The following is a 20,958-nucleotide window of genomic DNA, read 5'->3' as shown; positions in this document are numbered from 1 at the left end:
CTAAATACACAGATGTGATGACCTTCTTCAGTAATTTGCTGGGGTCCTGTCATTATTTTTATTGTCTGATGGGGTCCAGGGGAAAATAGTTTGAGGACCCCTGGACTAGAGTACATAAATCCTGTATCAATGTGTAACTTTTTAGATGAGAGATGATACCGCTATTTTAATAGATAAAAATGGCAAAATGTGACACATGACTGTCAAAATGCGGCTGACTGGCTAAACAATCCATCAGCCTATCTGACATATACACTTATTGGGCCAGTTGTAATGTTGGACAAAGTCCACCCCCAAAGCAAGTACATCTAGCACAATTCACCAATATATCGGCATCATTCAGACATATCCGGGTACACATCTACCAAGTGCCCACGATATGTCCGCTGTTTAGTTGTATTGGCCACCCAGCATTAGTTTAAGAATTGGTTGCAGCTGTAGCATGCATTATTGTAGGACAAATGTCTTAGCATGGGCCATTCTGGGAAATGAACGAAGTGTCCAGTCATGTGCTCTTCTGTTTTACAGCTCTATAATTTAATAATGCTATTGAATATAAATAGTCATTGTACAGTAGTCCACTTTAATGATCATTGTGTGAATATGCTATGTATCAGACATTACATCACAGTATTGCCATGCAATAACCAGCTACTGTGCAATTAGTTTATTTGGAAAATAGTTGAATTATAAATCGAAGGATAATGCAGTGAAGTAAAACCATATTTATAAATAAAGGGTAATAGTAACTGGGTTTAAATACTCTGAATTTCATTTAAATTATCATAGTTTGAAATGTGCAAAATAACACCAGAGACTTAAGTGGTAACAGTACAAACTTTTACTGAAAAACACCGTCCATTTTAGCAAATACCTCCATTGGATTACACATGTCTGTATTAACATGTAGACAAATTATTCACATTTACATTTATATAGCACAATATTATGAACATAAATATGGAGATTTTCTCACATATTCCTGTAGAAGTAGAATGTTCAGCTGAACCAAATATATAATAAAGTTGATTATACTTCATAAAAATCCCCTTTTGTCTGATTTGTCTCACATGTGCTTAGCCTCTCTAGGATATTAGGAAGCCATCCATTGTCAGTCTGAGAGGTCAATGTATTAAAGCTTCTAAAACTGAAAACTGGTGATGTTGCCCATAGAGCAGGCATGTCCCAACTATCACACTATGGCCCTCCAGCTGTTATGAAACTACAAGTCCCATCATGCATTGGCCACAGTTTTACTACAGGTATTAGGGAATGCTAAAACTATGGCAAGGCTGTGGAGGGCCACAGTTTGGACATGCCTGCCCTAGAGAGGCCCCTAGATAGAGAGAATCTGGTTGCTATGGGCAACATCAACTCTTTATACTTTTTTAGTAAACTTACTCCTTAAAATGGATGTGGCCAATGCATTCAGAAGAAGCAATGTAACAGCACATCAAAAATAATAGTTCTTCTAAAATAACTTTATTAACATCAGTTGCGATGTCATCCTTAGATATTTTAATAAAATGTTTAAGCATGTATTAATGTTTTAAAAATCTGTAAGGCCTCAATATTTTCCATTTTGAGTGCGATCAAACACCTGGTCCTGAAAATCCATTTCTGCTCTCGCTAGCTCAGTTTATCTGCACTTTGAGCTAAAGTTAAAAGGTGCCCCATTTTTGAGGGCTCCGCTACTGAGATTTTTTGGGTTCTCATGTTCCACCTTCTCACGACTGAAAATTGTATCTTGCTCACTGTCGAACTCTGACTCGGATACCATAAGACTTGAGTTGTGCTCTGTGCTCCTATGTTTTATACCTGTGAAATAGAAAGATTACAGGAGTCATGATTATAACTGTAGCCGAAGGGGTAAAACGACAGACAATCAACAGTCCTCATTAACCTGAAAGTTAAGCCGTGTACACACTGTGAGAAATTGGCTTAGTGCCAATTTTGACTAAGCAATTTAGCATTAGTGCACACGCAATTTTGATATAAATTTATTAAAGATTTAATTCAAAAGGGACTTGAGTTTCAATCATCAGAGGTGAAGGTTTAGAAGTGACATTTTGGAGTATCCAACTGCTTTCTCTGAAAAATGTACTTTCTATATCTCAATATACAATTGGGAATAAAACCGTAATAACACAGACATAAGAGACTGTTTTACCAAACACCAACTAAAACTTACCATTGTATTTTGAAAGCCGTGAAATCTGATGTCACTAAAAAGAATATCCAATTAGCAGCAGTAATTTAATGCTGCTAATGGATTGGCGAGGGGCTATCTTTTTACACCCGATGCTGGCACTTTTTGGGCATTATGTTTTACATACTTCCAGAAGCACAAAGCATAATCCCCGATAAGCAGCCTTAAGAGCCGCGATAACACATGGGTCCAGGAACTTATTTCGGATGCCACGCATTCTCACTCCAAGACGGGTGCTTTTTCAGGTGTGTTTTTTCGGCCGAAAAATGAATGGGCTAAAAGCAGGGCAGTTTTGAGGGCATTGTGAGCTAGGCAAAGCAATGCACTGGGGTCCCTACTTAAGCAAAAAGAAAAAAACATCACAACCTCCAGAGATGTCTCTCCACCTGCTTATCAGCCAACCAACAATTAGCATTAGCTTAAAGCCATTAGGGTGATATTCAATGCTGCCGTCGCAAGGGTGGCTTGTTTTTGGCGAGGATCGCTGTAAACAAGCCATCTTTGCTGTTTAACCACCGTGCCAGTTGCTCGCCCCATTCAACATCTGTCCATCAGAGGACAGCAAGGATTCCCCAGAATGGTGAGGTTCCCCGCTAATGCAGCGAGCCCACTGCATTTAACCGCGAGCCTTGCCGTTTTGGTGGCTGCACTCAATGTCTCAACCTTGCTGGAAAAGGCGAGTGCAGGGGGATCACTTGAATACTGACCCACGAGCTATCGGCACTGCTCGCCATCACAGCTCGCCATAGAGCATTGAATACCCCCCCCCCCCCCCCATTAACTGTTTGAATGTTTCCCAGCAGCTCTGATTTTGTGTCAATTACAACCAAGGCAGCCAGGGAGCAATCTCTACGAGCCTCACAAGACACTCCGGAGGCACCAGCAAACCCCTGCTTGAAGGCCCCTAGAATTATGGGGCCCTGGGGTAGCTGCCCAGTAAGCCCATGCGTTAAGATTGCCCTGGCTAATAGGACTTGGCCTCAACTGTTAGAGAATTATTGGATAATGATTAAGTGCTAATTAGTTATCTGCAATGTCTTCATACATACCATACTTTGGTCTCAGTGCCATTCTTTCTTGCTCGTCAAAGTTATTCAGGATTGTATATTTCGTTTTTTTCCGTATTCTTGTCCTTTTTCGGCTGAAGTTAAACAAATATGAATTTAATTTAAAAACTGAGGTACAAATGGGCATATATTAAGTATGAAATGTAACTAAACGATCTGTGCCAACAGCAAATATTAATGTAATCGTTTCAAAATGAATTAGCCAGTTGTGCAAACTGGCTATAAGCTTGGGAGATCCAGAAGATTGAATAAAAACCTCATGAAAACTCAAAAAAAGTAACTTATTTAGGTTCTGACCACCAAATTTTTTACTGTTAAAACTACAAAACAAAGCTAAGTGCCAACAACATATTTTCTATATAGTGCTGTACACATAGTCACTAGTAATGTGACTTATTTATGCTTTTATTTGCTGTTCTTGAGTCATCTGAGAGAGAACTGACAAATCATGTGAAGATTTAAAACAAGAGAACTGTGTGTTCTGTGCTATGAGGCCTGACATTTGATTATCTAAAGTTTAGATGCAGATTGCCTTTGTATTTTGTTTACCTCTTGTAACAGCAAATGCAAAACCATGTTAGACCCATCAAGATGGCAACCAAGGCAAATGTGAGCACACTGATATAAAGGACACTCCATTCTGTAACACAAACAAACAATTATGTAAAAAATCCGAAGGGATGAACACACACCAAATGACTGCCTTGCACCTGGCGCTGGAGGCTGGGCGACCCCCCCCCCCCCCCCCCCCCGCTGCCAACATACCTGTGTGCAGCCAGCGGGGGTCCGGGGAGACTGGTGTAGCGGCAGCTTTCACTCTGTCTCCAAGCGCTATTTGCCTGGTGGCGCGAAGCGCTGATGACTTTGAAAAGACTTGCCGGACGCTGATTGGCTCAATTCAGCCAATCAGCGTCCGGCAAGTCTTTTCAAAATCTGCTTCCCGCCTACTGCCCTGGACATAGCGCTAGGAGATGGAGTAAAAGCTGCTGCTACAGTGTAGCCTACACCCGTCCCCGGACCCCCGCTGCCCTGACCTCACAGCGCCCCCCCCCCCCCCCCCATGCTGCGCCCGGTACGCCTACTGTTACAGTAGGTGGATTAACAGTCTGATGTAGCAAATACCTGTGTTACAATACAGGGGTGCCATCAGACGGGGCCAGATGTAACAAGCTTCAAAAAGTGATAAAATGTCAACCAATTGGCTTCTAACTGAAATGTTACAGGCTGGGTTTGAAAAATGACATGTAGGAGCTGATTGGCTGGTGGTTTATCACTCTCCACTTTGTCACTTTTTGAAGCTTGATACATCTGACCTAGGAACTGTTCATTACAAAGACCTGCAGCTCTGCCTTTGCACTTTCGGTTTCATTTGGACTTAACAATTGATTGTTGTATATACTCAACATTATCACAAAACTTGTTGACTGTACTGCTTTAATTTATATTTTGAACATTTAAATAAAGTTGTTTTTTTTAAATGGCTTGCAAATACAAATAGAACATGGGATGTGATTAGGAGGCAGAGGAAGACCGTAATGTGGATAAGTGCTAAGTTGTCTGGAATGGGAACAGTAGTTGGGCAGTAGCAATTGATATTAATACAATGTACTCACCACAATTGCTCTCACAATCACTTATGTAACGCTGGATCAAGTTCTCCATCCAAAACGCATAGCACAGACATGATTTTGTGATTGGATCACAGTGTCCGTGGCCTGAACACTTCAAAAGACAGACTAGTAGAAAGAGTAATTAGGGTTAATATTTTTGCTGGCATTTTGAACTTATTGGTGGTAATTCAGTTGCGTTTGGTACCTCCTGCTGGGCATCTATATGAATGGGCACCTGATAAAGCAAATCAATAGTTTCTCCATTTGGGTGACAATACTTAACATGCGTGAAAGCAATGTGTTAACCAAGCTGCTAAATGGATCTCAAGTTCATGTCTGGGCACCTCAAATCCTACTATTGGGCACCCAAACTATGGACTAGTCAAAAAATGTGTCAGCCATGGCTAATGGGTGTCTGATCAAAGCAACAACTGACTTGCTTTGATAGATGATCAACATGAGGAAGGTTGACAGTCAAAAGTGTGACATGGGGTTTTTCACTTTTTTCTCTACTGAATGTCGACATGGACACTAAAAAAAAGTGCACCGCTGTGCTCACCATGCTTCGGGCATGGTGCCTCTATGCTTGGCACACTATTTTATTCTCCCACCATGCCCTAGTGGATAGAAGGGCATGAAATACCGCCTGTCGGCTCAAAGGAAAACCCCAAGTCAAACTGTTGACCTTCCCCATGTCCACTGTCAACCTTCAGGCATGTCGACCTAATGCTTGTTGACCTAGTGACCGTATCTCCTTCCACTATAGTAAAGCAGCAAAACTGGGGAATTTGGTCCTGATTCAGACCTGTTAGTGAGGCTCCAATTTTTGCAGATGGACAAAACCATGCTGCACTGCAGGTGGGGCAGATGTAACATGTGCAGAGAGAGTTACATTTGTGGGGTGGGGTGTGTCCAAACTGAAATCTAAATCGCAGTGTAACAATACAGCAGCCAGCAAAGAAACCAAATAACTTTCCCAAATCTATCTCTGCACATGTTACATCTGCCCCACCTGCAGTGCAGCATGGTTTTGTCCATCCGCAAAAATTGCAGCCTTGCTAACAGGTCTGAATTAGGCCCTTTGTAACACACACACATATAGGTCCTTATTCTGGTTGACTTGCAAGGATACAAATTTTGCATCCTCGTGAGTCCCCCAGACGCCGCCCATACAGCCATTCCGCCCCCTGAACCCCCGCAGGCATGCAAATGGTTAATTTGCATAATCGTCCACCCCCTACATTTAGTACAAAACAATGTGCGATGCAAGTCTTACCCGCAGCATCTACTCTGATCACCTTGTAGAGTAGGAAATCTGCCTTCTCCTTCAGCAGCTGTCGCTGCAGTGTACGCGCTACTTCTGCCGCCTTTCGTATTTTAAGGGGGTGACCGCTTTGGGCATAGAATAAAATGACAGTGCTGTTGTGGAGATATAAAACAGACGCAGTCATATAGAGGTCGGAAATGCAGATAATGGAAATATTAAGCTTAAAACATTGTAAAAAAAAAAAAAATTCTCTATAGCAGTGGTTCTCGAACTCGGTCCTCAGGACCCCACACAGTTATGCTTTCTAGGTCACCTGACAGGTGCACTCATTACTCTCTGGCGGAAAGGGCGTTGTGGGCGGGCGGACCCTGTGTCCCCTGCCAGCCACCTGTATACAGTATGGTTTCTGTAGTCTGATGTGACTACCGCAAGTTTGTTGCGTTTGAAGGAAATGAGGTCTTGTTTATAAGTTTCAATTTGGGTTTTAATCTTGTCAATTAGGTTACTATTTTTGTCGGTTTTTATGGTAGCCAGATGGGCGTTACTAAATTCATCTATGTCTTGTTTCACTTTTTTTAGTTCAGCTCCTACCTCCTCGACCACAAACAACATTAGGTCGAAGGAGCATTTATTCAGAACTCCACACCAGCGACTGCAGAATGTGGGGTTCCGTCTCCCAATGGTTGGGACGTTGGAGATCCTAAAGCCCCTTGGAATTATTTTTTTGCGATAGTATTCTGATAGAAAGTGTCCGTGTAGGGACAGGTCTACCTCGCGTGGGTCAGTGGGTGACTCGGTGGGTAGTGAGTCGAAGTCAGAGAGGTCAAATAGGACTTTGTCGGCATCGTCGTCGGTAAGGGAGACTATGTCATGTTCGGCTTGTGAGAGTAGAAGGTCGTCTAAAAAACCTCCTGAGGCCATACTGGTCGGAAAAGGCGTGAGGGAAATTCAGACAAAGACAGGGAAAAATACAGGAAAAAATACACACAAACACAGCACACAAAAGTGGGAAGGGAAGTATCCTGGTAGATACAGTCGTGGGCAGCAGTACAAAGATGCTGACACCTGGTCCTATAGTACCAGGTTTAAGTGTGGTATGTGATACCTATCTGAAAAACGTAACTATCTTATTGTTTCACACATTACTTACTGCATGTTCTTTTTTTTCAGCATGATATGCAACCAATGTTTGTATCTTATGTATCGTTTGTATATTATAGGCTCCTTGATAAAGGTCCATGTTGGGACCGAAACGTCGGGGCTTATATACTTCTGATTTCCCTACACTGTGTTGACCCAGTTGGATTAAAAACTTATTTTCTTTTATCACAAGGCTGTTTTGTGATTACGGAGAGTGCTCCGCATCTACACCGCTGTGTGTGGATTCTTTGGATTATTACTAGGGGCATGCTATTGCATGTACCATTGCTGGGCACCCCGCTGCTGTCTTTTCCTTGGGCGAGAGTGTGGTCTTTCTATGTTCTCTCTCTCTCTATATATATATATATATATATATATATATATATATATATATATATATATATATACAATATATACACTTAACATCGGCACTCACCTTTCCTAGTTTTGGGGTGCCCTATGGCTTGTGACCACATTGTTTAAACAGACATTGGATGGGCTCTGCACACACTAAATTGACTGATAATAAATAGTGGAGATTTGGTTCATGAATTGATCAATGCATTTAAGCCTGCAGCCCCCGTCAAGGGACCCCACTGTTCTGCAGGTCCTACCACTATCGCTGAAAATGGCTGCAATACACATAGCTATCACATCAATGTTTGATACCAGGCATGCTATCAGGTCTGAAGCTCACAGCAGACTTTGCTTTTATAGGTGAGCAGCTACCAACACACCTGTCACTAATCATCTAGGGAAATGGTTAACATAAGCTATGGAATCTTAGTTAAAAACAGGGTGCATGAGAGAATGTGACTACAATAAGACTAATTAAAAAAAATTAATCTAATAAACAATATATATACTAAACTAGGAAAGGTGAGTGCCGATGTTAAGTGTATATAAAAGCAAAGTCTGCTGTGAGCTTCAGACCTGATAGCATGCCTGGTATCAAACATTGATGTGATAGCTATGTGTATTGCAGCCATTTTCAGCGATAGTGGTAGGACCTGCAGAACAGTGGGGTCCCTTGACGGGGGCTGCAGGCTTAAATGCATTGATCAATTCATGAACCAAATCTCCACTATTTATTATCAGTTAATTTAGTGTGTGCAGAGCCCATCCAATGTCTATATATATATATATATATATATATATATATATATATATATATATATATATATATATTGCAACCTTTGTAAATACAGTCATCTGTATGTACACACACATGCTGTATTTATACGCAAGTTGGACTTACCACAAGACTGGGGTCTGGGGAGTAGCTGTCCCAGCACTGTCTGTCTCATGTTGCTTACTCTTTATGGTGCAGATACAGTAGCACATGTTCGGATAGGAGGGAGTCTGGGTACAGAAAGAGAGGGGGGGGGGGGGGGATATTGTGGCTGCAGGGGTGAGAACATTCTCTACCTTCAAGGGGAATTCAGTTTGCATAAAGGGAACTCTGCATTGGGTAGAACAGTTTATACAGGGGAAAGGGTGGAGCAGGGCTGCAGATTACAAAACCCCAGGGCTAATAGGATTCGGGTTACAGGGGAGGGGGATTGAGTCTGCAGTGGCAAGGACGGCATGGCTGCAGGGTGTAGAAGGGTTTTTGTGTGAGGGAGGAGGGTTGCACTGCAGGAGGAGGCATGATTACGCTGCAGGGGGAGACAGGATTATGCTGCAGGGCATAGTATAGTTATGGTTTGCCTCTGCAGAGAGTGGATTCATGCTGCTGCTGCAGGGAGGACGTACTTATCACAGGGAGGGGATGCACTGCACACAGTGCTGGGCTGGCTGGTTCAGACTCCCGACACACAGCAAATCATAGGAGAGCTACACACCTTAGCTCCGCGGCGGCCGTTTCCTAAGTGAAGCTCAGTGGAGCTGCCAGCTAAGGGGACAGGCTGGCATACCTCCCAACTTCTCTGTAGAAGAAATAGGGACACTCGCGCGGCGAAGGGGCGCCCGAAAAGGGGGCGGGGTGTATGCAAATGAGGGTGCGGCTTATGCTAATTAGCCGCGACCTCATTTTCATATGAGAATAGACGATGTGCGCATGCGCACAGCGTCTATTCTATTAGATTGGGGGGTCTCCCAACTGCCACCCCCCGCAGCGGGACAATGCCTGCCGCGGGTGGGACAGGACCCGAAAATCAGGACGGACCCGAAAATCGGGACTGTCCCGCTGTAATCGTGACAGTTGGGAGCAGTGTTCCCTCTAAGCTGTGCGCTCGTACACAACTCGACAAGCGTGCGCACAGACATTACAACAGAGCGCAAAAAGCAGCAGTGGTCCCTTTTTTGCAGTTGTGGACTAAATTAATGTGTGTTTCACCCATTAACTACATCATGTGCTGGGTTTTGAATGTTTAATATCATTTTGAAGTAAAGTTTACACAAATGCTGAACGTCGTTTTCTAGTTATATATAAGTGACGCACAAAAATAAAAAATTCCTTCCAAAGTTGCACAGCCAAAATATTTTGCCGCACACAGCCTTCGTAAAATTAGAGGGAACATTGGTTGGGAGGTATGGGCTGGAAGTATTTTTAAGCATTGGGGACACATAATGAGAAGGTGCTTAAGCTGGGAGGGAGGGAAGGAGGCGCAGGACTGATGACCGTCTCTGCTGCTTAAGCAGGCAGCTCCTGCAGATGCCTGTGGGGTTAGCAGCATTCCAACCAGGCGCTCTCCGCTCTGCCAGCACTGGCTCCCCAAAGCGCCAGCAGGGTCTGTCGGCCCTTTGTTGCTGCACAGTGCCAACCACCACATCATCCCCACACAGCCCTGGAGGAAGCCAGCGGCAGCCAGGGAAGTACAACTTCCGGCCAGGGTCCCCAGCGATATTGAAGGGGTGGGGACCCGCTCACTTCTGCCTGGATCACCGCTGCTGCATATCAGGGACCCAGCTAGGGGCGGGGGGGGGGCAGTGCGGAGTCTCCAGCCCTGCTGGCTTGGAACTTCAGGAGGCAATGGAGCCAGACCAGTGTCCCCCCTAAGGCTGGCGCCTGGCGGCAGATGACTCCATTGCCTCCGGGAGTTCCGCCACTGGATAGATAGTTGGGTGAATCTCAATACCTGTTATAAAATATGTGGGTGATCCCTCACTCCTTGTGTAATAGTGCAGCTCGGCCAGCAGGGCCCTCCAACCTCTATTTCTGTCTGTTTTACCAGGTTTGGTCTTTCAGTGTTGTCATCCGTTGTAAAGCACAACGGAATCTGCTGCGCTATATTAGAAACTGTAATAACAAATAAATGGAGCACATTGCAGATGGGCTCCGAAAGTGCAGGCACTCATTGATACAGTGACCTGGGCCAATCACATATTGCAATATGAACCTTGATGCTAATGTCGCATTGAGATTAATAATAAATTGGCCCCAAAGCAACATGATTATGATGATTACCTCAATTGAAATACCATGCGCAATTTGGTGACGACAGGGTTTTCTTGAAATAAAGTCACTCGCCTCGGTTATGTGACGAGGCTGAAGTTGGCTTCTTATTCGGCCAGCTTCTTATTCGAGCTCCAGCTTCTTATTCAGAAAAATCACTTTTACAAGGGTTAATGAATCATGGACCACAAATTTCACTGCAGAAATCAACACAGGGGGGTTGCCTACATATGACCCACTTGCAATTTCTTTTGATCAACAATGATTTGGGCAGAAAATGGGCACAAAAATGGGCATGGGTCCCAGATATCATTTTGAATAAGTAGCTGGTGTCCTACAAGGGTTAAACAGCGTTGGTCAAAAAATATTACACTGGAAACCCGCACAAGGGGGTCACTTACATATGACCCACTTGCCATTTCTTTTGACCAACAAGGATTTGGGCAGAAATAGGGCAGTAAAGTGGGCATAGGTCCCAGATGTCATAATTTTGAATAAGTAGCTGGTGTCCTGCAAGGGTTAAACAGCGTTGGTCAAAAAATGTTACACTGGAAACCCGCACAGGGGGGTCACTTATATATGACCCACTTGCCATTTCTTTTGACCAACGAGGATTTGGGCAGAAATAGGGCAGTAAAGTGGGCATAGGTCCCAGATGTCATCATTTTGAATAAGTAGCTGGTATCCTGCAAGGGTTAAACAGCGTTGGTCAAAAAATTTTACACTTAGAATCCACACAAGGGCATCACTTACATATGACCCACTTGCTATTTCTTTTGACCAACAAGGATTTGGGCAGAAATAGGGCAGTAAAGTGGGCATGGGTCCCAGAATCATAATTTTGAATAAGTAGCTGGTGTCCTGCAAGGGTTAAACAGCGTTGGTCAAAAAATGTTACACTGGAAACCCACACAGGGTGGTCACTTACATATGACCCACTTGCCATTTCTTTTGACCAACAAGGATTTGGGCAGAAATAGGGCAGTAAAGTGGGCATAGGTCCCAGATGTCATCATTTTGAATAAGTAGCTGGTGTCCTGCAAGGGTTAAACAGCGTTGGTCAAAAAATGTTACACTTGGAATCCACACAGGGGGGTCAGATACATATGACCCACTTGCCATTTCATTTGACCAACAAGGATTTGGGCAGTAATAGGGCAGTAAAGTGGGCATGGGTCACAGATGTCATTATTTTGAATAAGTAGCTGGTGTCCTGCAAGGGTTAAACAGTGTTGGTCAAAACATATTACACTTGAAACCCACACAGGGGGGTTGCCTACATATGACCCACTTGCAATTTCTTTTGACCAACAATGATTTGGGCAGAAAATGGGCACAAAATTGGGCATGGGTCCCAGAATCATCATTTTTAATAAGTAGCTGGTGTTCTGCAAGGGTTAAACAGCGTTGGTCAACAAATATTACACTGGAAACCCGCACAGGGGGGTCATTTACATATGACCCACTTGCCATTTATTTTGACCAACAAGGATTTGGGCATAAATAGGGCACTAAAGTGGGCATGGGTCCCAGAATCATCATTTTGAATAAGTAGCTGGTGTCCTGCAAGGGTTAAACAGCGTTGGTCAAAAAATGTTACACTTGGAATCCACACAGGGGGGTCAGATACATATGACCCACTTGCCATTTCTTTTGACCAACAAGGATTTGGGCAGAAATAGGGCAGTAAAGTGGGCATAGGTCCCAGATGTCATCATTTTGAATAAGTAGCTGGTGTCCTGCAAGGCTTAAAAAGCGTTGGTCAAAAAATGTTACACTTGGAATCCACACAGGGGGGTCAGATACATATGACCCACTTGCCATTTCTTTTGACCAACAAGGATTTGGGCAGGAATAGGGCAGTAAAGTGGGCATGGGTCACAGATGTCATTATTTTGAATAAGTAGCTGGTGTCCTGCAATTGTTAAACAGTGTTGGTCAAAACATATTACACTTGAAACCTACACAGGGGGGTTGCCTACATATGACCCACTTGCAATTTCTTTTGACCAACAATGATTTGGGCAGAAAATGGGCACAAAAATGGGCATGGGTCCCAGAATCATCATTTTGAATAAGTAGCTGGTGTTCTGCAAGGGTTAAACAGCGTTGGTCAACAAATATTACACTGGAAACCCGCACAGGGGGGTCACTTACATATGACCCACTTGCCATTTCTTTTGACCAACAAGGATTTGGGCAGTAATAGGGCAGTAAAGTGGGCATGGGTCCCAGATGTCATTATTTTGAATCTGTAGCTGGTGTCCTGCAAGGGTTAAACAGTGTTGGTCAAAAAATATTACACTGGAAACCCGCACAGGGGGGTCACTTACATATGACCAACTTGCCATTTCTTTTGACCAACAAGGATTTGGGCAGAAATAGGGCAGTAAAGTGGGCATAGGTCCCAGATGTCATCATTTTGAATAAGTTGCTGGTATCCTGCAAGGGTTAAACAGTGTTGGTCAAAAAATATTACACTGGAAACCCGCACAGGGGCATCACTTACATATGACCCACTTGCTATTTCTTTTGACCAACAAGGATTTGGGCAGAAATAGGGCAGTAAAGTGGGCATGGGTCCCAGAATCATCATTTTGAATAAGTAGCTGGTTTCCTGCAAGGGTTAAACAGCGTTGGTCAAAAATTGTTACACTGGAAACCCGTACAGGGGGGTCACTTACATATGACCCACTTGCCATTTCTTTTGACCAACAAGGATTTGGGCAGTAATAGGGCAGTAAAGTGGGCATGGGTCACAGATGTTACTATTTTGAATAAGTAGCTGGTGTCCTGTAAGGGTTAAACAGTGTTGGTCAAAACATATTACACTTGAAACCCACACAGGGGGTTGCCTACATATGACCCACTTGCAATTTCTTTTCACCAACAATTATTTGGGCAGAAAATGGGCACTAAATTGGGCATAGGTCCCAGATGTCATCATTTTGAATAAGTAAGTGGTGTCCTGCAAGGGTTAAACAGCGTTGGTCAAAAAATGTTACACTTGGAATCCATACAGGGAGGTCACTTACATATGACCCACTTGCAATTTCTTTTGACCAACAAGGATTTGGGCAGTAATAGGGCAGTGAAGTGGGCATGGGTCACAGATTTCATCATTTTGAATAAGTAGCTGGTGTCCTGCAAGGGTTAAACAGCTTTGCTCAAAAGAAATGGCAAGTGGGTCATATGTAAGTGACCCCCCTGTGCGGGTTTCCTGTGTAATATGTTTTGACCAACGCTGTTTAACCCTTGCAGGACACCAGCTACTTATTCAAAATGATATCTGGGACCCATGACCATTTTTGTGCCCATTTTCTGCCCAAATCATTGTTGGTTAAAAGAAATTGCAAGTGGGTCATATGTAGGCAACCCCCCTGTGTAGGTTTCAAGTGTAATATGTTTTGACCAACACTGTTTAACCCTTGCAGGACACCAGCTACTTATTCAAAATAATGACATCTGTGACCTATGCCCACTTTACTGCCCTATTACTGCCCAAATCCTTGTTGGTCAAAAGAAATGGCAAGTGGGTCATATGTAAGTGACCCCCCTGTGTGGGTTTCAAGTGTAAAATGTTTTGACCAACGCTGTTTAAACCTTGTAGGATACCAGCTACTTATTCAAAATGATGACATCTGGGACATATGCCCACTTTACGGCCCTATTTCTGCCCAAATCCTTGTTGGTCAAAAGAAATGGCAAGTGGGTCATATGTAAGTGACCCCACTGTGCGGGTTTCCAGTGTAATATTTGTTGACCAACGCTGTTTAACCCTTGCAGAACACCAGCTACTTATTCAAAATGATGATTCTGGGACCCATGCCCACTTTAGTGCCCTATTTCTGCCCAAATCCTTGTTGGTCAAAAGAAATGGCAAGTGGGTCATATGTAAGTGACCCCCCTGTGCGGGTTTCCAGTGTAATATTTGTTGACCAATGCTGTTTAACCCTTGCAGGACACCAGCTACTTATTCAAAATTATGATTCTGGGACCCATGCCCACTTTACTGCCCTATTTCTGCCCAAATCCTTGTTGGTCAAAAGAAATGGCAAGTGGGTCATATGTAAGTGACCCCCCTGTGTGGATTCCAAGTGTAATATTTGTTGACCAACGCTGTTTAACCATTGCAGAACACCAGCTACTTATTCAAAATGATGATTCTGGGACCTATGCCCATATTAGTGCCCATTTTCTGCCAAAATCCTTGTTGGTCAAAAGAAATGGCAAGTGGGTCATATGTAATTGACCCCCCTGTGCGGGTTTCCAGTGTAATATTTGTTGACCAACGCTGTTTAACCCTTGCAGAACACCAGCTACTTATTCAAAATGATGAAATCTGTGACCCATGCCCAATGTACTGCCCTATTACTGCCCAAATCCTTGTTGGTCAAAAGAAATGGCAAGTGGGTCATATGTAAGTGACCCCCCTGTGTGGATTCCAAGTTTAATATTTTTTGACCAACGCTGTTTAATTCTCGCAGGACACCAGCTACTTATTCAAAATGATGACATCTGGGACCTATGCCCAGTTTTTTGCCCAATTTCTACCCAAATCCTTGTTGGTCAAAATAAATTGCAAGTGGGTCATATGTAAGTGACCCCCCTGTGCGGATTCCAAGTGTCATACTGTTTGACCAACGCTGTTTAACCCTTGCAGAACACCAGCTACTTATTCAAAATTATGACATCTGGGACCTATGCCCACTTTACTGCCCTATTTCTGCCCAAATCCTTGTTGGTCAAAAGAAATAGCAAGTGGGTCATATGTAAGTGATGCCCTTGTGTGGATTCTAAGTGTAAAATTTTTTGACCAACGCTGTTTAACCCTTGCAGGATACCAGCTACTTATTCAAAATGATGACATCTGGGACCTATGCCCACTTTACTGCCCTATTTCTGCCCAAATCCTCGTTGGTCAAAAGAAATGGCAAGTGGGTCATATATAAGTGACCCCCCTGTGCGGGTTTCCAGTGTAACATTTTTTGAGCAACGCTGTTTAACCCTTGCAGGACACCAGCTACTTATTCAAAATTATGACATCTGGGACCTATGCCCACTTTACTGCCCTATTTCTGCCCAAATCCTTGTTGGTCAAAAGAAATGGCAAGTGGGTGATATGTAAGTGACCCCCTAGTGCGGGTTTTCAGTGTAATATTTGTTGACCAACGCTGTTTAACCCTTGCAGAACACCAGCTACTTATTCAAAATGATGACATCTGGGACCTATGCCCACTTTACTGCCCTATTTCTGCCCAAATCCTCGTTGGTCAAAAGAAATAGCAAGTGGGTCATATGTAAGTGATGCCCTTGTGTGGATTCTAAGTGTAAAATTTTTTGACCAACGCTGTTTAACCCTTGCAGGATACCAGCTACTTATTCAAAATGATGACATCTGGGACCTATGCCCACTTTACTGCCCTATTTCTGCCCAAATCCTCGTTGGTCAAAAGAAATGGCAAGTGGGTCATATATAAGTGACCCCCCTGTGCGGGTTTCCAGTGTAACATTTTTTGACCAACGCTGTTTAACCCTTGCAGGACACCAGCTACTTATTCAAAATTATGACATCTGGGACCTATGCCCACTTTACTGCCCTATTTCTGCCCAAATCCTTGTTGGTCAAAAGAAGTGGCAAGTGGGTGATATGTAAGTGACTCCCTAGTGTGGGTTTTCAGTGTAATATTTGTTGACCAACGCTGTTTAACCCTTGCAGAACACCAGCTACTTATTCAAAATGATGATTCTGGGACCCATGCCCATTTTTGTGCCCATTTTCTGCCCAAATCATTGTTGGTCAAAAGAAATTGCAAGTGGGTCATATGTAGGCAACCTCCCTGTGTGGGTTTCCAGTGTAATATGTTTTGACCAACGCTGTTTAACCCTTGCAGAACACCAGCTACTTATTCAAAATGATGATTCTGGGACCCATGCCCACTTTAGTGCCCTATTTCTGCCCAAATCCTTGTTGGTCAAAAGAAATGGCAAGTGGGTCATATGTAAGTGACCCCCCTGTGCGGGTTTCCAGTGTAATATTTGTTGACCAATGCTGTTTAACCCTTGCAGGACACCAGCTACTTATTCAAAATTATGATTCTGGGACCCCTGCCCACTTTACTGCCCTATTTCTGCCCAAATCCTTGTTGGTCAAAAGAAATGGCAAGTGGGTCATATGTAAGTGACCCCCCTGTGTGGATTCCAAGTGTAATATTTGTTGACCAACGCTGTTTAACCATTGCAGAACACCAGCTACTTATTCAAAATGATGATTCTGGGACCTATGCCCATATTAGTGCCCATTTTCTGCCAAAATCCTTGTTGGTCAAAAGAAATGGCAAGTGGGTCATATGTAATTGACCCCCCTGTGCGGGTTTCCAGTGTAATATTTGTTGACCAACGCTGTTTAACCCTTGCAGAACACCAGCTACTTATTCAAAATGATGACATCTGGGACCTATGCCCACTTTACTGCCCTATTTCTGCCCAAATCCTTATTGGTCAAAAGAAATGGCAAGTGGGTCATATGTAAGTGACCCCCCTGTGCGGGTTTCCAGTGTAACATTTTTTGACCAACGCTGTTTAACCCTTGCAGGACACCAGCTACTTATTCAAAATGATGACATCTGGGACCTATGCCCACTTTACTGCCCTATTTCTGCCCAAATCCTTGTTGGTCAAAAGAAATGGCAAGTGGGTCATATGTAAGTGACCACCCTGTGTGGGTTTCCAGTGTAACATTTTTTGACCAACGCTGTTTAACCCTTGCAGGACACCAGCTACTTATTCAAAATGATGATTCTGGGACCCATGCCCACTTTACTGCCCTATTTCTGCCCAAATCCTTGTTGGTCAAAAGAAATAGCAAGTGGGTCATATGTAGGTGATGCCCTTGTGTGGATTCTAAGTGTAAAATTTTTTGACCAACGCTGTTTAACCCTTGCAGGATACCAGCTACTTATTCAAAATGATGACATCTGGGACCTATGCCCACTTTACTGCCCTATTTCTGCCCAAATCCTCGTTGGTCAAAAGAAATGGCAAGTGGGTCATATATAAGTGACCCCCCTGTGCGGGTTTCCAGTGTAACATTTTTTGACCAACGCTGTTTAACCCTTGCAGGACACCAGCTACTTATTCAAAATTATGACATCTGGGACCTATGCCCACTTTACTGCCCTATTTCTGCCCAAATCCTTGTTGGTCAAAAGAAGTGGCAAGTGGGTGATATGTATCTGACCCCCCTGTGTGGATTCCAAGTGTAAGATTTTTTGACCAACGCTGTTTAACCCTTGCAGAACACCAGCTACTTATTCAAAATGATGATTCTGGGACCCATGCCCACTTTAGTGCCCTATTTCTGCCCAAATCCTTGTTGGTCAAAAGAAATGGCAAGTGGGTCATATGTAAGTGACCCCCCTGTGCGGGTTTCCAGTGTAACATTTTTTGAACAACGCTGTTTAACCCTTGCAGGACACCAGCTACTTATTCAAAATGATTATTCTGGGACCCATGCCCATTTTTGTGCCCATTTTCTGCCCAAATCATTGTTGGTCAAAAGAAATTGCAAGTAGGTCATATGTAGGCAACCCCCGTGTGGGTTTCAAGTGTAATATGTTTTGACCAACACTGTTTAACCCTTGCAGGACACCAGCTACTTATTCAAAATGATGACATCTGGGACCTATGCCCACTTTACTGCCCTATTTCTGCCCAAATCCTTGTTGGTCAAAAGAAATGGCAAGTGGGTCATATGTAAGTGACCCCCCTGTGCGGGTTTCCAGTGTAACATTTTTTGAACAACGCTGTTTAACCCTTGCAGGACACCAGCTACTTATTCAAAATGATGACATCTGGGACCTATGCCCACTTTACTGCCCTATTTCTGCCCAAATCCTTGTTGGTCAAAAGAAATGGCAAGTGGGTCATATGTAAGTGACCCCCCTGTGCGGGTTTCCAGTGTAATTTTTTGTTGACCAATGCTGTTTAACCCTTGCAGAACACCAGCTACTTATTCAAAATGATGATTCTGGGACCCATGCCCACTTTAGTGCCCTATTTATGCCCAAATCCTTGTTGGTCAAAATAAATGGCAAGTGGGTCATATGTAAGTGACCCCCCTGTGCGGGTTTCCAGTGTAATATTTGTTGACCAACGCTGTTTAACCCTTGCAGAACACCAGCTACTTATTCAAAATGATGATTCTGGGACCCATGCCCATTTTTGTGCCCATTTTCTGCCCAAATCATTGTTGGTCAAAAGAAATTGCAAGTGGGTCATATGCAGGCAACCCCCCTGTGTGGGTTTCAAGTGTAATATGTTTTGACCAACACTGTTTAACCCTTGCAGGACACCAGCTACTTATTCAAAATGATGATTCTGGGACCCATGCCCACTTTACTGCCCTATTACTGCCCAAATCCTTGTTGGTCAAAAGAAATGGCAAGTGGGTCATATGTAAGTGACCCCCCTGTGCGGGTTTCCAGTGTAATATTTTTTGACCAACGCTGTTTAACCCTTGTAGGACACCAGCTACTTATTCAAAATGATATCTGGGACCCATGCCCATTTTTGTGCCCATTTCCTGCCCAAATCATTGTTGGTCAAAAGAAATTGCAAGTGGGTCATATGTAGGCAACCCCCCTGTGTTGATTTCTGCAGTGAAATTTGTGGTCCATGATTAATTAACCCTTGTAAAAGTGATTTTTCTGAATAAGAAGCTGGAGCTCGAATAAGAAGCTGGAGCTCGAATAAGAAGCCAACTTCAGCCTCGTGGTTATGTGGCTATTTAATATTCAAACTGTTTCTGGACTTATAGCTGTAGAGGTTTATACATAACAAATTATGCATTATAGAAAATAAATGAAAATTTTTATGAAACGATTTCAGTGGAAAATAAATCGGGCAGGAAGAGGGGTAATGTACTCCCCTGATCTAGTCCCTGCATGCATACTGCAGAAATACACGCGCCCACGTTCTATAGGGGACGTTACCTAGCAGCTTCGCTTAAACCAGTTGGATGACATATTCGCTTCCGAGTTCCGCTTCGTGTGAGTTGATGTCAGTGCCCGCACATTACGGGAGTCCAGACACAAAACCACTCGCGCGGCGCCGGCCAGCCGCCAGTCACACTGCTATCATTCATTCACCCATATTGCGCACGCTCCACCTTCCCACGTCTCTCCTCGCGGGACCCGACCAATGGCTGCGCATTTGAGCACGTGAGTCTCGCGTCAACTGAGGGGCGCGACTAGGGCAGTACTGTTACGTAACACATATTCTGTGTTGGCAGTTGGCACGTCGCTATGGTAACTATTCACGCGGCGTCGTCGTCGTCGACGGTGACCGTGGTGGCTTCACCTATGAATAAATTGTGTTCACTGCTTAATTGTGGACATACAGCCATATGTACTACTAGGCGTGCATGAGCGGAACTAAATATGCGGTATACTGTACAAGTATACACGGTCTTTAATATACTGTACAACACAAGCCAACCGTCAGACAATAGAGGCAGCATCTCAGGGACTGCCAAGCTGCACACAGCATCTATGTGAGTGTCAGTTAGTATGTTGTGTAGGTAAGAGATTATCACAGCCAGAGAAGGTTATAAAAAAAATTCCAGCGTTACAGTTTAATTATTCTGAGAATAGAATCTAGGGTTGTAACCCAGAGCTGAATGTATATTTTATAATACCACCATTCACTGTTGCTGGGGTGCAAGGGTGCCATTGGCAAGGGGCCTAGAGGATTCGGGTTATGATAAAGTTGCATACCAATTTCCAAGATTTTCATGGTAAACAATTGCATACCTCCCAACCGTCCCAATTACCGTGGGATCGTCCCGGTTTTTGGGGACGTTCCCGCTTTCCTCCCACGTCCGGCAGTGTTCCGTGTCGGAGGAGGGGGCAGTTGGGAGTTCCCCCTGTTGGTTGAAGTCCTCCCTGTTAGTTGCAGTCCAGCGGTAAATGCGCATAGCATCTATCCCCGCACCCAGAGGGGCTGCTGGAGTGCATGGCCATGCCCCCACATCATCAAAAGTGGGGGACGTGGCCTCGCGGGGCGATGCGATTATAGGCCGGGCCCCTCCCCTAATTCCAGCCATGCACTTTCAGCGCTTGCATTTGTCTCTCCTCAGCATGACGAAAAGTTGGGAGGTATGCAATTGAGTCTGTACCGGCAAAAAAACAAAGTGTACCGATGTACCGATTTTCAGCCTGGTTTCAGGAGATCTTCCTTCTTCCCTCGATCGGCCCATGCCGCGGGTA

The 20,958-nt window shown here is 43.9% G+C and overlaps 1 protein-coding gene across 2 annotated transcripts; it reads right to left on the bottom strand.

The window, feature by feature from the left end:
- Positions 1–823: 823 nt before the first annotated feature.
- On the bottom strand, positions 824–19,871 carry LOC146080481 (dyslexia-associated protein KIAA0319-like). 2 transcript variants are annotated; one of them, XM_083187834.1, is made up of 6 exons: positions 19,684–19,871; positions 6,185–6,305; positions 4,890–5,012; positions 3,826–3,916; positions 3,259–3,350; positions 824–1,818 (listed from the first exon to the last, which is right to left on the bottom strand). In XM_083187834.1, the coding sequence occupies exons 3-6, from the start codon at positions 4,936–4,938 to the stop codon at positions 1,640–1,642; spliced, it is 411 nt and encodes a 136-aa protein (XP_083043960.1). In that variant the 5' UTR covers positions 4,939–5,012; positions 6,185–6,305; positions 19,684–19,871; the 3' UTR covers positions 824–1,639. The 2 variants fall into 2 exon arrangements, with proteins under 2 accessions (XP_083043960.1, XP_083043959.1); XM_083187833.1 differs by having other exon boundaries at positions 6,163–6,305; positions 19,684–19,870.
- Positions 19,872–20,958: the final 1,087 nt, after the last annotated feature.

Source organism: Crinia signifera, chromosome 5, assembly GCF_055691185.1.
Source record: "Crinia signifera chromosome 5, ASM5569118v1, whole genome shotgun sequence".
NCBI lineage: Eukaryota > Metazoa > Chordata > Amphibia > Anura > Myobatrachidae > Crinia > Crinia signifera.
Note: the sequence above shows the minus strand (reverse complement) of the source record. Positions and strands in the feature narration are given on the sequence as shown.